Source organism: Eleutherodactylus coqui, chromosome 1, assembly GCF_035609145.1.
Source record: "Eleutherodactylus coqui strain aEleCoq1 chromosome 1, aEleCoq1.hap1, whole genome shotgun sequence".
NCBI lineage: Eukaryota > Metazoa > Chordata > Amphibia > Anura > Eleutherodactylidae > Eleutherodactylus > Eleutherodactylus coqui.
Window position 1 is genome coordinate 289,898,269 of NC_089837.1, and position 18,291 is coordinate 289,916,559.

An 18,291-nucleotide genomic window follows, 5' to 3' on the forward strand; every position below is an offset into this window, starting at 1 on the left:
ACATAGACAGGGAGAATGTCATGGCTTGGAGGGCTACAGGGATCTGTTTGAGTTCCATCAGTCAGATCCAGATGACTTTTCCAGGGTGTAAAGACAGAAAAAGGTTGCATTCAATCTGATTCTACCTAGAGTAGGGGGATCACGTTGAACAAGGGATTGTCTTCATACACTGTAGTATTTAATGATATTGTGGACTGAACACCACTCTGCACCAAATATTGCATCACTTAATAAGTCCGATGAGACCATATAAAATTAAATATGTAGACTGAATTTCTTGGTGAAAACTGGCTACATTCAAACATTATAAATCTTAATTTTTTTTTTGTAAACACAACTATATACTAATAATGTGGATAGCTTTATGAATCAGAAACTCCTTCACATTCTGGAACCTCAAAGAACAACATAGAAATAGTTGACTGTAACTGGACACCTGGAGCTCCTGGGAACTCTGTCAGGGCTTACAAAGTTAATAGCATTTTGTATTTGTTTTATGTATACCCTAGAAAGAGGTGTGCCTGTCTAGGGGGTGGAGTGTTCTGCAGTGACTCAGTGCTATGCATACTGTATGCACACACATACCTACGCTCCACACAAGTTGCTTGTACACCTGGACAGGATCTGTGCCCACACACACAGGTAAGCCACAATCAAGGAGTTTATTAAGAAAAATAGTATTTCACAAGAGATTTGTGAAGGAAGGAGAGTTTAGTATCAGATACTCAAGTAGGCCAAGTTGACCAGTGTATGATTAGGTTATTAGTGGAGTCTTTTTAAGAGAATTCCATATGTGGTTATAGTCTTATTCTTCTCTTGTTCAGTTTTCAACTCTTTCTTATGTCACAAGCCTTTGTCTTGTAAGATTAATAGTAACATACGGAAAAGGACATTTTATATTGCCTATGGCTAAAAGACTCACCTGTATATCTAAGACAAACTGAGGCAACTCCTTGTATGTGTGCGTGGTACTGACAGATTTAGGGATCCCTTTTCCCGTTTATGTGACATGCTGAAAAGGGGAGGGAGTTCCATTGCTGCTGCTATGAAACACAAATAAGCTAAGGGTGGTGGGGGTGTCCGTTCCCTATGTACCTGTAGTGCAAACATATTGTCAGTGTCGCTGTCACTGTATCTTCAGTGAGTGCACGGTTCTTCCTGGCGGTCACTAATAGACCAAACACGTTTTATTTACAGTTGCTTCCTTTATTCAATATTTAAACTAGAAGAATAACAATTAAGGACAGTAGGAATACAGTTGACCAAACCCTTAGGCCGCCTGCAGACGAGCGGGTCGGATCCGGCAGCGAGAAATCTCGCCGCGCGATCCGACCCCAGAGCCTGCAGGGGCGAGCGCGTACTCACCCGCGCCTGGCGGCCCCGGCTCTTTGATGTGCCGGCTGCCGCGCAGCCGGCGCATGCGCAGACCGGAGCCGGCGGCCAGGTGAGTGCGTGCTCCGCACAAAATTAGAACATGCCGCGGTTTGTTTGCCGCGCGAGATTTCGCGCGGCCAAACCGCGGCCGTCTGCATAGGAGTGCGTATTGTAATGCACTCCTATGCAGACTTTCAGCGGCGGAAATCCCGCGGCGGGATTTCCGCTCGTCTGCAGGCGGCCTTAGGCTGGGTTCACACGGGGCGGATTTGCCGCAGAAATTCCGTCCGGAATTTCGCCGCGGCAAATCCGCATGCGACCACTAATCCCGGGATTAGCCAGCCATGTGGATGAGATTTCTCAGAAACCTCGTCCACACGGGACGGAAAATCTGCTGCGGCAAAGCCGGCAGAAGCCGCCGCTGCGGCGTGGATTTGCCGGCCGCAGCATGTTCATTTTGTTTTCTTCCGCCAAGGGTTTTGAAGCAGCGGTTCTCCCGGCGGAAATCTCGCTGTTTTTCGCTGGGGCCAAACCGCGAGATTTTAGTTGAGAATCCGCCCCGTGTGAACCCAGCCTAAGAAATGAACCCAATGTAGTTAAAATGATAATATGTTATTGGTAGTAGCCCACACAGGAGCAGAGAACACAGAATAGTTCTCGATATATCCTTATAGACTAGTAAATGTGTAGTATTAACCCTTTCCAATCCACTGTCTGACATCTGATTTAAGGCTGTACAGCTCCGATGTTGGAAGACGTCCGTCGGGGTTTTCTTACTGCATATTGCCAGCCTCTCTGCTGTCGGAGCCTATCCAACGTGCCACCTCATGCAGTACTGGCCTTAGCCAGCATATAGCGTCGTTGTATAATGGCAGAAACAGTAAGCCCCCTAGGAAAACCGGGATACAAATTGTATTGGAAAGGGTTAAATGATTCATACAGAATTTGATTTCTCACATTTCTGAAACCTCTAATAATTTGATTTATTCTGGCAGATAAATAGTCCAGAATCAAACAATATGCCCTTTCCCTTTTAAAAGGCATTTACTATGCATTTGAAAATTTAGCTATATGTAATTTAAAGAAATATTTCAGTAACAATGCTATTTCAACCGCTGGCTCCCCCACCAATCGCTAGAAGTGGGGTCCCTTGCCCCCCCTTTTGAGACTGACAAATGAAGGAATGGCAGCACGAAAGCTCAGCCACTGCTCCACTTATTTCAAAGGGTGCACCATAGATATCCAAATTGAAGCTCTTGATGATTTCCAGCAATCCCATTGATATGAATAGTATGTGTGCTGCTGCTGCATTCAAATGCCAGTCTCTCAGGGGGACACAGGACCCCCTTTCGGGCTATCAGTGAGGGTCACAGCCAGGGGTGTAACTATAGAGGATGCAGGGGGTGCGGTTGCACCCGGGCCCAGGAGCCTTGGAGGGCCCATAAGGCCTCTCTTCTCCATATAGGGAGCCCATTAATATGAATAAAGCATTATAGTTGGGGCCCCCGTTCCAGGTTTTGCATTGGGGCCCAGGAGCTTTAAGTTACGCCTCTGGTCACAGCGGACAGATGCCCACAATCGTTTAGTTGTAGATAAGGGCTGACTTTATCTTACTGGAATACCCCTTTAACCCCTTCAGTGGCAGTTTTAGGTAGTCTTTAGCACATTTCAGTGCAGCAAGCCCCGGAGATTTTCCTGGCGTGCCACTAAATGGGCTAAAGGGGTAGTTTAGAATTAGAAAAAATGGCATGCTTTGCTTCCAGAAAAAGCATAGCTCTTGTATATGGGCTGTGCCTGGTATTGTAAGTCATCTCCCTACAAGTGAAATAGGATTTGCACCACAAATTACTATTTAGCATCTTTTTTGCACACCCAAAAATTATAATAAACAACATTTATTGAAGACAAACCAAACACATTATTTAAATCTATTAGAAATGAGAAAAAACAACAAGACTCACAACATTACTGTAGGACTAATCACAGCACTTAACAGTCTATGATAAGACGGCAATGTGTATACAAAATGGATGCCATATAATGTAGGAGGAATATATTAATCAACATACCGATATCAAATATATGAAATCATCAATAAAACAATTGTATAAATATTTTAATATTACACCATAGTCAAAATGAGTATAAAATTTGCCAAAATGTGCATATACTCATATAAAGAGTGAGTCCCATTACAGTGCCATGGGGCCTAAATGAAAGTGTTCATGCATATAATGACATCAAAAGGCCTTAAAATACTGTAGGGAAAAGATTACACTAGGGCGTTGATGGCGAACCTTTTAGAGACCGAGTGCCCAAACTGCAACCCAAAGCCTACTTATTTATTGCAAAGTGCCAACACGTCAGGGGGCGGGGCTTATCACAACGTATGATTTTACCTCAGTCGTTATAAAAAGAACAGGGCTGTTTCAAAATATACAGCGTGCGGATTTGGACTGCTTTTTAGATGCGGAAATGCTGCAGAATGTCCTCAGCGGAAATTTCTGTGGATAATTCTGCAGCATTTCTGCATCCAAAAAGCAGTCAAAATCTGCACCTGGTCTATTTTAAAACAGCCCTGCCCATTTCCGCCACATGTAAACATACCCCAGTGGTAATAGTGACACCGCACAGCGGCACTGAGCGTAATAGTGACACACCCCATAGCGGCCCCCAGCGTAATAGTGACACCCCCCAGGGGCCCCCAGCATACCAGTGATACCCTCCAGCGCCCCCCCCCCCGCGTACCAGTGACAAACCACAGTGGCCCCCCGCGTACCAGTGACAGACCACAGCAGCCCCCCGCGTACCATTGACAGACCACAGCGCCCCCCTGCATACCAGTGACACCCCCCCATGTACCAGTGACACCTCCCCTAGCAGCTCCCCGGGTACCAGTGACACCCCCCAGCTGCCCCTGGGTACCAGTGACACCCCCTACCCAGCTGCCCCCCAGGTACCAGTGACACCCCCCAGCTGCCCCCAGGCACCAGTGACACCCCCTTAGCGGCCCCCCGGGTACTAGTGACACCCCCCCCAGCGGCCCCCCGAGTGTTAGTGACACCCCCCCAGCAGTCCCCCGGGTACCAATGACACCCTCCCAGCAGCCCCCCGGGTACCAGTGACACCCCCCAGCGGCCCCTCGGGTACTAGTGACACCCGCCAGCGGCCCCACAGTCTGTGCTGCAGCCTTTCCATGCCCTGCTCTCCAGCTGCTGCAGCTCCCTCCAGCCTCCGCTGACTGTGGCTGTGCTCAAGCTGGCTGCGCTCCGTATCCTGCTGCCGGCGGTGCTCCCTCTGGCGTCACTGCTGCTGCCACTGATCTCTCTGCCTCGGTCCGCCGCTGCTGCTTCGCCGCCCCCTTTGCTGCCGATTCCTTCGCCGCCGATGCTTCCGCTGGTAAGGCCACACACGCCCCCAGCCTTCCAGAAGCTGGGGACGTTACAACATGTAAAACCCCTGTATTATGTTGCAACCCCTAACTTCTGGTGGCGACACAATACAAGAATACCGGGGAGCCGCGGCCCCTGCTGGCATTCACTAGTGGTGAGCGGCCAATGGCGGCGCATGCCAGCAGCGAGGGCTCTGCGTGCCGCCTCTGGCACGTGTGCCATAGGTTCGCCACCACTGCACTAGGGGAACCTAGTAATATCAGATCTAACCATAAAAGTGATATGTCCTCCGGATTATGGAAATTAACCAGGTATAAAGTGGAGTGAGAAGCAAAGCCCCCATTGCCATATGAGGGATTGTTTTTACGTAGCGGGCTGTAGTTTTTATTGGTACCATTTTTTATGCTGCGTTAATCATGCAGCATAAATTACATTTTTTTCTGCAGATTGGTTTATTACGACAATATCAAAATTATATATTTAAAAAAAAAAATTTTTCAGGCCCCATAACTGTTTGATTTTTTATTGACTTTTTGAAAAAATTGATTCTTTGTATAACGAGCTGTAATTTTTAATGGTACTATTTTGAGGTCTATATATGGTTTTATTAATCACTTTGCTTTTTGGGGGGGAGTTGAAGTAAGCTAAAAAAAAGGCATTTTGGTTGCGTTTTCTGAAACAATTTTTATAGCATTTACTTTGCAGGATAAAAAGCGTGTTTCTATTACTATTTGTTACAGTTATTTTTTAACATTTTTATTTTTTTTTATGTCCCTGCAGGGGACTTGAATTTGTGATCCTTTGATAATATGGTCACTCTGATAATGCATTATCACTATTCATAGTGAATACAGGCCATGGCAGAACCAAACGTTTTTGACTGGTGTCCTGTTGCCATGGAAACCCATTGCGATTACATTGCGGAGGGCCGATGACGTCATAGATGGAGCGCCCTCGCTCTGTGAACCCTTTGCATGCCACGATCAACATTGATTTTGACGTGCAAGGGGTTAACAGCAGGATTCGGTGTTCTCACCGATTCCCACTATTGCTGCAGGAAGCCATCTTTCAATCACAGGCGGCTCATGCTGCCGATGTCTCAGGGTTCAGCTCCTAAGCATCCATTTGTGGAAACCCCTTCCCAGCCAGGAGATAAACATACGTCCTGAGATGGGAAGGGGTTAAGGCAGGGGTGTAGCTAAAGGCTCATGGGCCTGGGTGCAAAAGATTATCTTTTTGGGTGCCCAACTTCTCTTAACCCCTTAACGCAGAGGCGTAACTTGAAGCATTTTTCATAGTACTGGACTCCCTATATGGAGAAGAGAGGCCTTATGGGCCCCCTAAGGCTCCTGGGCCTGTTTGCAACTGCATCCCCTATAGCAGTGGTGGCAAACCTATGGCACGCGTGCCAGAGGCGGCACGCAGAGCCCTCCCTACTGGCACGCGCTGCCATTGGCTGCTCACCACTTGTGAATACCAACAGGCGCTGCGGCTCTCCTGCCGGCATTCACTCAGCTGCGCTGCTAGCAGCACCGATCCCGGCGCACACAGCGATGTCAGTGTGCAGCCGGGATCCTCCTCCCCCAACGTCTCCTCGGTACGCACGTTTTCCACAACACTTCTGCCCTATTCAGTGGGTTGCTGGAATTACTGAATAGGGCAGAAGTGATGTGAAAAAAGTTAATATGCCCTCGTACTGGTGATTATTTTGCCACGAGAAGTAAGGGGTGGCGACATAATACACCTGATTCACGCCCCCAGCTTCTGATTAGCTGGGGGCGGAGGCACAGGCAGCGCAGGGCCTGGCTAGCAGCCCCCGCATAGAGGACAGCGCCGAGGCAGGGAGCGCCAGGACAGAGGACAGTGGCGGCAGAAGCGCAGGCGCAGGAGGAGAGTACACCATAACTGTGAGTGTGGGAAGGGAGGCCGCTATGGACGTCACTATTACGTTGGGGGCATTTATGCACATAAACAATATTCTCACACAAGTTTTGTGCGATGCGCACAAAGCTCGCATTAATATGAAATCTAGTCTTTTAAATGGATTTTTATTCATTTTAGCGATGCTCCAAGAAAAAAAAATCACAGCATGTTTCCATTGTTTACAATGGGACTTGGAAAGACATTGCATTATACTTGCATGCCCTTTGATGCACATGTGAATGCGATGTGATGTTTCCCATTGAAGTCAATGGGAAACACTTGCAATCCTAACATGTGGGAGGATTGCAATTTCACAGAAGCGATGCGTTGCGATTTTGAGTTAAAAAAAAAGAATTGCACCGCTGTGAGAAACGTGTTTTTCTAGTGCTTTATTCCTACAAGGCAGTTGCATCACTACCATCCATGGAGACAAAGCAGTTCAAACTTGCAAGTTTGTAAGAGCTGATTCTTCAAGATCTGTGGGCAGTCAGGGCTGTAACCAGCTGCCAGCCAAAAGTTGTGTGCACTCCCTATACTCCAATTCAGGGGGCATATGATGGTCAGCCTGATCGTGCCTATTAATGTAACTTTTGTAGATGTTACTTTTTAAAGTGACAGTCTAAGGCCTTAGTCACACGGGCGTTTTTTCACGCGATTTGCGGATCGCATGACGGATGCGCATCCGCAAATCGCGTGACCGGTGCGCGCAAGTCGCCCGCAAATCACCCGAAAATCTGCTCCTAGCCGCGTTTCATTAGAAACGGGCCGGAGCTGTCCAGCGCATTGCATTCAATGGAGACAGCAATAGAGCCAGCTCCATTTGAGGTCGCCCACCCACTGAATTCATGAATGGGTGTGTGAGTGAAACCTGCCTCTGATTGGTCAGGGCTGTGACCAATCAGAGGCAGATCATTCAGCAGGCGGGGATTTTAAAGCCCCGCCGGCTGAATAGTGCCGAGAAGCAGTTCAGGAGAACTGACAGCGGCCACGGCTGGACTCCGGCTGCAGCGGAAAGGTGAGTATACAATTTTTTTTTTATTTTAACACATTTTAGGATGAATTGCAGGGAAGGGCTTATATATTTAAGCCCTTCCCGACAATTCACCCCGCGCACGCCGGCAGCCCATTTCTTTCAATGGAGCGGCTGTATTGCCGGCTCCATTGAATTCAATGGGCAAACATCGTTCTTCTCTGTCACAGCTGTTACAGCTGTGGCAGAGAAGAATGATTTGTCTTCTATATGTTCTCAATGGGGTCGGCGCTGCTGACGCCGGCCCCATTGAGCGCATATAGAGAAGAGAACAGGAATCGCAGATCGCAGATAGGTGCGATCTGCGATTTCTGTTCTATAATTTATCGGACGAGTGCATAAAAAGCGCTCATGTGTCCGATACCATTGCAAAGCAATGGTTTTATAAAATCGCCGGACGCATGCGCATGCGCAAATCGCGGCTACAAACGCCCGTCTGACTAAGGCCTAAAGGTGCGTTTCAAAAAATCATTGAAATGAGCGAAAGTGAACAAAAGGTTGGTTTAAGTGCGAGCCAATGACTGAAAGACAAACAAAAATTGTTCACTTTTTAGTTTCAGCAGAACTAAAAATCAGTGTTTGCTCATTCATTTCTCGTTGCGTTTAAACACTCCCCGCTCAGTGTTTCACATACCGCGTTTCCCTGAAAATAAGACCTACCCCAATAATAAGCCGAACCCTGATTTTCGGGGGCGGCCGAAAATATAAGCTTTCTCACGAAAGTAAGCCTTAGCTACACTAGCAGGTGCTGTTGGAGTCCCTCGAGCTGGTCTCCAGCGCTGCAGCAGGCTTCTGTGTAGTTCTCAAAGCTGAAGGAGCATCTATTGCTGGTAACGGGCCTTGAATACCCAGCCTCCAGCAAGCAAGTGCTCTGATTAGTTCATGAACACTTCTTCAGCCAATCAGAGCTGCTGCTCGATGAAGCAATCACAGACATTCAATGATGCCATTCAATAAATCGCTGTCATTGGTTCATCGAGCGCCGTCTTTGATTGGCTAAGGAAGTGCTCATGAACCAATCAGAGCACTCGCTTGCTGGAGGCGGGGTATTCAAGGCCCGTTACCAGCAAGAGAAGCTCCTTCAGCATTGAGGACTACACAGAAGCCTGCCTCAGTGCCAGAGACCAGTGCGAGGGACCCGAAAGCCACCTGCTAGGTGAGTATAAGACACCCCTCGACAATAAGACCCTGTGCCTCTTTTGGGGCAAAAATTAATATAAGACAGGGTCTTATTTTCAGGGAAACATGATAGGAAGGCCTCGTTCACATGAGTGCTGTTTTAGTGCATTAGAGGTGTGCAAAGAAAGCGCTTCTATTAGAACCAATGGTTTCCTATAGAACCGTTCAGATTAAGGAATTTTAGACGCGCTGAATACTTGCAGCTAACAAAGATAGGGCATGCAACTGCAATCTAAGGTCCGTGGTGCGTGCTTTCCATAGACTCCTATAGGAGCTGGAAAGCACGCAGCACGCACCTCGGATCGTGTGAACGGGTAATTTCACAGCTAATTAAAATAGCTGGAAATCACCCGTTCACGCGATCTTTGGTACAGTATAGCCGCAATCTTTTCTCGCGCCTACACTGCACTGAACCAGCACTCTTGTGAACAAGGCCTAATTTTCCATATTTCTGATTTGCACAAGGCCTAATTGAAACACTGAATGAGAAGTGAATATTTGTCATTGATGATCTAAATACCGTATATACCGGCGTATAAGACGACTTTTGAACCCCGAAAAATCTGCTCTGCAGTCGGGGGTCGTCTTATGCGCCGGTAATACAAAAAAAAAAGTGTAAAAAAAAAAAAATTATTACTCACCTCCCACGGCGTTCTGTCGCGCTCCGGCAGGATGTCGCTCGCTCCGGCAGGCTGTCGCTCGCTCCTCGTCCCCGGCGCAGCATGGCAGCATAGCTTTCTGAATGCGGGGCTTGAAATCCCCGCTTCCAGAAAGCTAATACACACGCCGGCAGCCATGACAGCATTGAATGGCTGTGATTGGCTGAAGGCGCACGTGTTAGCAATCACACCCATTCAATGATGTCATTGAATAGTGTGATTGGCTGAAGCCACGTGTGCTTTAGCCAATCACAGCCATTCAATGATGTCATGGCTGCCGGCGTGTGTATTAGCTTTCTGGAAGCGGGGATTTCAAGCCCCGCATTCAGAAAGCTATGCTGCCATGCTGCGCCGGGGACGAGGAGCGAGCGACAGCCTGCCGGAGCGAGCGACATCCTGCCGGAGCGCGACAGAACGCCGGGGGAGGTGAGTAATGCATTTTTTTTTTTCTCCACTGTATACCGGCGTATAAGGTGACAGTTGGGGGGTCGTCTTATACGCCCCGTCGCCTTATACGCCGGTATATACGGTAAGCTGAACGAGTGCAATTGAGTTAGCAGTGACATCACTCGTTCATTCGTTCAAACAAGAATCGGCTGGTCTAAAAGGGGCATAAGGAACCTTGAATCCCCACTGTGAGGCAAAGTTCTTCAATAAACTTGTGTAGAGTACACCAATAAATCATAGAAAAGACATCCTTGGCAGTCCAAGCTTTATATAAGATGTTTGGTTCACAAATGGTTTTATTGGTGCCTCAAATTATTTTTCTGTAACCTTTCTCTTGCCTGTCCATAATTCATTACTTCCTTAGTGAAGGTTTGTGGTATTTGTATTAACCATACATCCTGTAGATGCACCGCCAAGCAGCTGCAACTAGAGTACTCCCCCACAGAGAGTGTGTCGTTTGCTCTGTCACTGAGTTTTTAATTTATTTTTTATTGCTCTATGTCTCACGTATCTTTCAAGATGTCCTCATCCTTATGTGCTTTTCTAGGTGCCAAGTAGGTATACATCATACTACCAATGGTCCTTAAGCAGGTGTGATTCACTTGTGTGACCAATGTGGGCAAAGAATGGATGACAGTGTGGACCTTCTGGATCTTAGTTTCTTGACAGGAGAGGAGCAAAGAGTGATAACTCAGGTACTGGAGCGCGACACACAGCTAAAGGAGAAGGATGAACAACGAGTACAGTAAGTGATTAAGAAATTTGGAAAAATGAAAATTTCCACTATTTAGACTAATAACTTGCTTTTCTATATGTGCAGTTTTGTTTACAATCTGTATCTATTATTTTCACAACATACTTCTATGCAGATGCAATCACACTTGAATTGATAAGGTTGTCACTCGAATCCAGGAGGTCAGTAGCCTCTGTATAGAACGTTCACGTTGTGGTTCTATGGGACTATTCAGAATGCTGCACTGTAGAGTAAGGTTGGGACAGCGACACAAAAATATCGCTGAACAAGCAACCGATTATTAAAATAACGAAATCTTGGTATTTGTATAGCGCCAACTTATTCCGCAGCGCTTTCAGGTAATAATTACTTATTACCCCCCACCAAGCTGGGTTCTCATTTTACCAACCTCGGAAGGATGGAAGGCTGAGTCAACCTTGAGATGGCTACCTAACTCACACAGGGATCGAACTTGCAACCTTCAGGTCATAGGCGAGAGCTTACACTCTGCGCCACATAAGGCTCATAATTATTGTAAAATATCAGTGGAAAACTATCGATATTTCGATATATCGACTTTTTAAAATGCTGTATAAAAATAAAACCGGTCTAGGGTTAATAAAGCAACACAATCAACAAAAAAAATTATAGTTTTCTTTTAAAACTTTAAACTGTTGAATTTATTAATAACTTAGAACTATTAATAACATGAAAATATATTAAAGTTACAAATGAAAATAAAAAATTACAGATGACATATAATTAAAATTAGGTATAGGAAAAGAAGTTTTTTATCATTGGCCCCAATAATCGTTATCTAATGAGCCAAGAAATATTAATTTGCTCGCATGCTCTCCCTCCAAAATGCTCCTTTGAGCCGACATCATTTCACCAGCTTGACCAGCAGAAAGATGATTGGAGGTAAACACACTGAAACAAGGTCCTGCCAGCTACAAGGAAGCCAGAAGATGGACGCTGGACCTGACGGGATGTGAGCATGATCTGTGTGTGTGTGTTTGTGGAGCTGTGTGCCTTGCATTTTTTCAAGTTGCCACTGAGGGACCAACGGTCTCCATGGCAATGTGTAAATAATGCAGGGCCTGGTAACACGAACGCAGTGCCCCGAACGCAATTGTAATTGCGTTAGATGGGTCTCCTATCTTTTCTATGGGCACTGTGTTCACGTTAGACGCTGAGCGCACGACATGTCGCATCTCCTTTTCTGAACGTGACCTTCGTGCATTCAGCACAGCCCTCCTTCTACATGTGGAAATGCTTTCATTTAGAAAGCACTGCCCACAGCCATTGCGTTAGATGCAAGCGTTCGGAGCCTGCGTCTAACGCCATTAACAAACGCATGTGTAAAAGGGGCCGAAGACCCCACTTTTTCTGAGAGTCGTTTTGTTTGGAGCAAACCTTATTGGTGACAAAGAGTCGCCTCACACTTTCCAAAAGTTTCTAGAACTTGTTTATAAGTTCATTAGTGCCTCGAGCAAAACTACATCCTGTACCAACACAAAGGAAAGGGCAGAATGTAAAGAAAGAACATCTGGTCACCAGACCACAAGACACGTTTCTTCTTTACAAAAATCGATATTCTATCGCCTTAAACTGTTGTTTGCCCCCGAAATAGGATAGTGTAAAGGTGAGTACCTTACCTTACACATAATGCGCAAGTGCATATAGCATAGCACCATTGTGGCTACCTAGTCTACTACTTCTCTACTACCTTTAGTTTACTTTCCTGCGGCAGAATGCCAATTAAAGAGGTTGTCCAAATGGTATTAGTGTATCTTGACGCTACCAGGAAGTCCTGGTGGAGTCAATAGTGACAGGGGGTGAGGCCCCTTGCAGCTGATTGGCTGCAAAATAAGGCTTGCCTACATGTCCTGGCAGGCCAGTGTAACTGTAGTGTCCTGGCTCGCTGGCTCCCCACTCGTTCCCAGTGCTCGGTGCTCCCGCTGTTCCGTATCTGCTCCTCATCTGGCAGCAGATGCTGTGTTCTCGGCGCCGCCGTGCTTTGCCCGGCCGTCTTGCTATAGCGTCTGCGGGCCTCTACTCCCCGCTCCTGCTGCCCCATTGGCGGCCCTCTGCTGAACCCCAGTGCCTTAGGAGCGGTAAGCACTCATCAGCACTGAGGCACCACCCAGAAGAAATGTGAGGCCAGCTGCGGAGTGCCGGTGCCTTAGGAGCGGTGAGCGCTGATCACCACCAAGGCACCGGCCAAAAGAAACCAGAGAGGTGCGACACAGCTGACAAGCACCAGCTGCTCGGCTCTCGCTGCTGCGGACCTAATTGCGAGCGCTGATCGGGGGAGCGGCTGTGAAGGAACATAGAGGCGCTGGCCAGCAGGCTGTCCCGACGGAGCCGGACGACACATGCAGGCCCAGCAACAACATCGGGGTGAGCAGGGGACCGGACGTCAGCCAGCACAGACTCAGCAACTGCTGCCGGCTAATGCAACAGTGAGGCGGGTTTGCTTTATGGCTGGCCCGCAGCCTCACGGTTACTTCGGTTCGGCGTACATTATAACATGTTAATGCTGCCATGTGACTGCGGTTACATGCCAGCATTGACAGCTCATAATGTATGCCTAAGAACCGAAGTAGCCTTGAGGCTAAGAATGCCGGACAGCCATTAAGCAATTGGTACAGTGTGCAGCTAGGACCTTGGTACCTTCACCCTATCGGGAGCTGGGTGTGTGACAGGGGCATTCCAGCTGTCAAACCCCTAGCTTCTGGTGGCGTCAAGGTACACTAATACCTGTCCAAATTTTTAAGGAACAATAAAAGCAGGGGTACTTACCCATTTTCAGGATGATCCAGCACTGCAGCCCTACCATCCTCACCTAACTGCTGAAGCAAAATGAAGGCTGCAGCAGTTAGGTGCCATTCTGCTGGCTTTAGCGCTCAGATGCTGGGAGCCATGGTGCCAGGAAAATGGCACTTGACCACTGCAGCCTGTGACTAACTGCAGAGGAAAAGGAAAAAAGAAGGGGTGGAGTAAACCCAACAGTGTCTGCGGCCTGAGGAGTTGCGAGAAAATATATGTGTAGAGAATAATTAATGGAGATGCTGCCAACCAGATAGACCCACCAACAGTGGTTGAGTAGAATGTGTGAAGGCTAAAGAACTGGTGTCTTGGTACTGCTCTCCAGTGAAGGTCACGAGACAGTTAGATAAAATATGCAACTTTTATTAAATAAATTGAAAAACAGCTGATACACATTTTGGGGCGAACCCCTTCATCAGTCAGGCTGGGTGATACATCCCTGTTGGGCCTGGGGAATGTGGGCCCAAAAGTGGGGGTGGTACCAGGAATGTAAATAACCAGGACTGGGAGCACCAGGAGAAGCAACTTGTCCTGGACACAACATGACTCTTCAGAGGTTGCAACACAAATGTTGTTGGCTCTTTGCTTTTTCATATCCGTAATAAACTTTTAATAGTGCCACACATGGATTCCCCTAAATGCTGCATAACCGTGTAATACACTGTGCCCCCTGAGTGATAAATAACAAAGCACACTGTCCACCTAGAGTAAATAAGGAGCTATAGTGCCCCCTGTAGTAATAAATACTGTGTTTCCCTCAAAATAAGACACTGTCTTATATTAATTTTTACCCAAAAGAGGGCTTATTTTCGGGGATGTCTTATTTTGCTTACCTAGTAGGCTCGGTCCAAGTCCCTCCTGCTGCTCTCCAGAGCCCTCACTTGGTTCCTGCAGTCCTTGGCTGCCCACAAAATATTGCTTTCTGGTTACGTGATTCAAAAATCCCGCCTCCACGAAGTGATGGCTGTGATTCGTTCTTCAAGCATTGCTCAGCCAATCAATGCAGTGCTCGACGAACCAATCACAGGCATCGCTTTGTGGAGGTGTGATTTATGAATCCTGTAACCAGTAAGTGATCTTGTGTGCGCGGCCGAGGGCTGCGAAAACCCGTGTCAAGGCTCTGGAAAGCAGCGGGAGGGACCTGGGCCAAGCCTGCTAGGTGATGTATTTCTATTTTTTAAAGTAATGTAACTAGGGCTTATTTTCGGGGCTGGGCATATATTTTAAGCCTTCCCAAAAATCCTGAAAAATCAGGCTAGGGCTTATTTTCGTGGAAACACAATAGCCATACTGTCCCCCTGTAGTAATAAATAGCAATACTGTCCCCCTGTAGTAATAAATAGCCCTATTGTCCCCTATAAATAGCTATAATGTCTACCTGTAGCAATATAAACTGCCCTCCTGTAGGAACATATAGCCATTATGTCCCTCTGTAGTAATATATAGCCGTACTATTCTTCTGTGAAAATTAAAAGAAATACGTGCAAATATATTCTTGGTTGTCTTGTGGGGAATTCCAATAATATTCACAAGACTCTCATATGATCCAGAGATAGACAGAGAATGCTGTGGGATATTCTAGCAAATGTATTTAATAGGTCACAAAAATAAGATATACTGCAACTAGCGTTGTGGATCATATGAGAGCCTTGTGAATATTATTGGAATTTCCTGCAAGAGCGCCTTTTTGTGCAGATATTTGCATGTATTTCTTGTGGTCTGTTTTTTGCTATCCATTTTTCTTTCTTTTTTTTTTATTCTTTATTACTCGTTTTCAATTCAATTACAATTAACCATTAACCATATTCCTGTTTCCAATTTCAGGTATATGCATTTGTCAGAAGTATGTAAATCTCTATTTTTAACAGTACTTTAGGAAAACAATAAAAGGCTCTTTATTCTCTTCTCCAACTCTACTTATTGTTTGGTCTTATGAACCAATATACTCTTAGCCTGAATCCTTGAAATCGGTTGTTGTTTAGGTCAAGTCAGTTCTTTGAATATGACGGCCAAGCTGGAACTCGTGACCTGCTTCAAGTTCCCATGGTTCTGAACGTGTGAGATAACAGAGCTTAAAGGGGTTGTCCCGCGGCAGCAAGTGGGTCTATACACTTCTGTATGGCCATAATAATGCACTTTGTAATATACATTGTGCATTAATTATGAGCCATACAGAAGTTATAAAAAGTTTTATACTTACCTGCTCCGTTGCTAGCGTCCTCGTCTCCATGGTGCCGACTAATTTTCGCCCTCCGATGGCCAAATTAGCCGCGCTTGCGTAGTCCAGGTCTTCTCCTGTTCTCTATGGGGCTCCGTGTAGCTCCGTGTAGCTCCGCCCCGTCACGTGCCGATTCCAGCCAATCAGGAGGCTGGAATCGGCAATGGACCGCACAGAAGAGCTGCGGTCCACGGAGGAAGAGGTTCCCGGCGGCCATCTTCACCGGTAAGTATAGAAGTCACCGGAGCGCGGGGATTAAGGTAAGCGCTCCGGTAAGCTTTCTTTAGGTCCCTGCATCGGGGTTGTCTCGCGCCGAACGGGGGGGGGGGGGGGGGTTGAAAAAAAAAAAAACCCGTTTCGGCGCGGGACAACCCCTTTAACTTATTTAACCACAAACTTATATAGCGACTGGACACAAAGAGACAAGGGGATACGATGGGGGGGTCAGACGCAGAGGGGAGGTTAAGTGGGGTGGGGTAGGGAAAGGGGAGTGCTGTGACCTTTAGTTGTTTGTGTTTAGAAGCGTTCGGTATTCCGCCGAGTCCTGAAACTCCATCCAGTAGTACCAAGTCTTCGTGAACTTTTCTTGGGATCCTGTGAGTGACGCTGTAAGGTCCTCCATCTCCATCAGCCCCTGTGTCGCATTGAGCCACATCGCCACCGTGGGAGGGATGGTCTGTCGCCAGAGTCTCGGGATGCAGGACCTCGCTGCACTGACTAGATGACGTACTATTGATTTCTTGTAAAACGATAGGGGGATCGTATTGTGATGTAGGAGGAAAAATGCTGGTGTTTTAGGTATTGAGAATTGTGTAAATTTAGAAGTGATGGATGCCTGCAGTTTGGACGGCACGTTGAAGCTAACAGTTTCCCTTTATATGCATAAAATGAAAGCACAATGCAAGAAACAGATATCTGCATCATTTTTTTCTGCAGGGACTTAGTGTATTGATTTTGCATGCAGAAAGGTTTCCGTAGTCTTTAATATTTGAGACACATGTTTTGGAGCTCCATCAGGGATTTTGGAGCAGCAGAACTGCTGTCATGAGTAAGAGGGGGCAGGGCACTGCTCACCCCTCTTACATTAGGATCCTCATTATTAAACTCAATACATTGCACAAGTTGGTGCATTCAGGAAAATTGTATAGAAATATTGGCCTTTTCTCAAGCAAGATTAGGTGAAAAAAAAAACACTTAGGGCCCAATGCACACGGGTGTATTTGCATTGCAGAATCCGGAACGGGCGTATTTGCATTGCAGAATCCAGGGCGGGCCTATACCTCCAGATTCCGAAGCAAATACTGGCCATAGACATGCTATAGAAAATCACTTTTCCTGTCCATGAGTGAAAATCACTTGCGATTTTCCACTTGCAGAGGCAAAATCGCAGTATGTTCTTTTTCGGCACAGATTCCATGCGGACAGCTTCTATTGCAGTCAATGGAAGCCTTCCGATCTGCATCACTGCGGACGCACCGCGGAATCCATGTCATCGCCTAGCGAGAGCGCAACATTATCTGTAGTGCTTATGTGCACCAGCGCAACACCGACACATCCGCAGCACAGACAAGAAATTATCCGGATAGGTTTGCAGGTTTCTACATGGGTCACCGGCCGAGCACCAGGTCGGATTCCGATGTGGGATCCTGCATGCACAATCTGTCCCGGATGTGTGCATTTGGCCTAATACTACAATAATAATACAGGATTTACCTCATGTAGAAACTGTGACACATGTTTAAAACTACATTTTAAGATATGTCCAGTAATCCCCATAGTGCAGATTTCTTATACAAACAGTTTAAGATCAATGAAGTAATGAATTGTCTAACAGAATGATTTACATTATCGTATTCTCGTGTCACAAGATGTATATATGAATAAAACAAACTTTTAAGGTCAGAGATGGGGACCATTGCAATTTACATCCCAAAAGAATTTATAGGACATGAATGTCTTTCAAATATTCTAGAAAGGACATTCTCTCTGCTAATTGATCATTCTACTGAATTGTTTGCACAGCAAGATGCTAATTTAATACTCAGGATGCACATTTTTGTTTTGTGGCTCCTGAATTTGGAGCTTTGTTTTTACCATAGGTTATCTGAACTAAAGGGCAGTTACTTTTTCATATAGGTGATATGTGGTATGACAATTGTGTTCCTTTTGTGCTCTTGCACTTTGAAACAACTGGTATCAATACAATAGCCAATGTGATAACTAGTAAACGTGCAAATCACTACATTTAACAAAAATTATGTTTTTGTGCTGAAAAATGCCTCTGAAGTGCTAGCTATTAGGGGCCTTCCTTCTTTCTAATTTGCTGTCCACTTAGTGTTGGAAAGTAAAGTTTGTCTTTAGTTACAAAGAGACTGAGACAGAACACAGGTAATGGAGGAGGGTGATGACTCATGCTGCCCCAATAGTGGAAGTCTATGGAGAGGAGAGGGGAGGGGGAAGAAAGAAGACAGATGTAGCAGCTACTACAATCACATCTACAGTGC

General features: G+C 46.4%; 1 protein-coding gene across 1 annotated transcript in view; it reads left to right on the forward strand.

The window, feature by feature from the left end:
* The first annotated feature begins 562 nt into the window (after positions 1-562).
* Positions 563-18,291, forward strand: part of SYTL1 (synaptotagmin like 1) — a 69,584-nt gene continuing 51,855 nt past the window's right edge. Inside the window, exons 1-2 of the mRNA XM_066572820.1 lie at positions 563-642; positions 10,552-10,749. Coding sequence (XP_066428917.1) covers positions 10,631-10,749 — 119 coding nt within the window. The 5' untranslated portion in view covers positions 563-642; positions 10,552-10,630. The remainder of the gene's footprint in view (positions 643-10,551; positions 10,750-18,291) is intronic.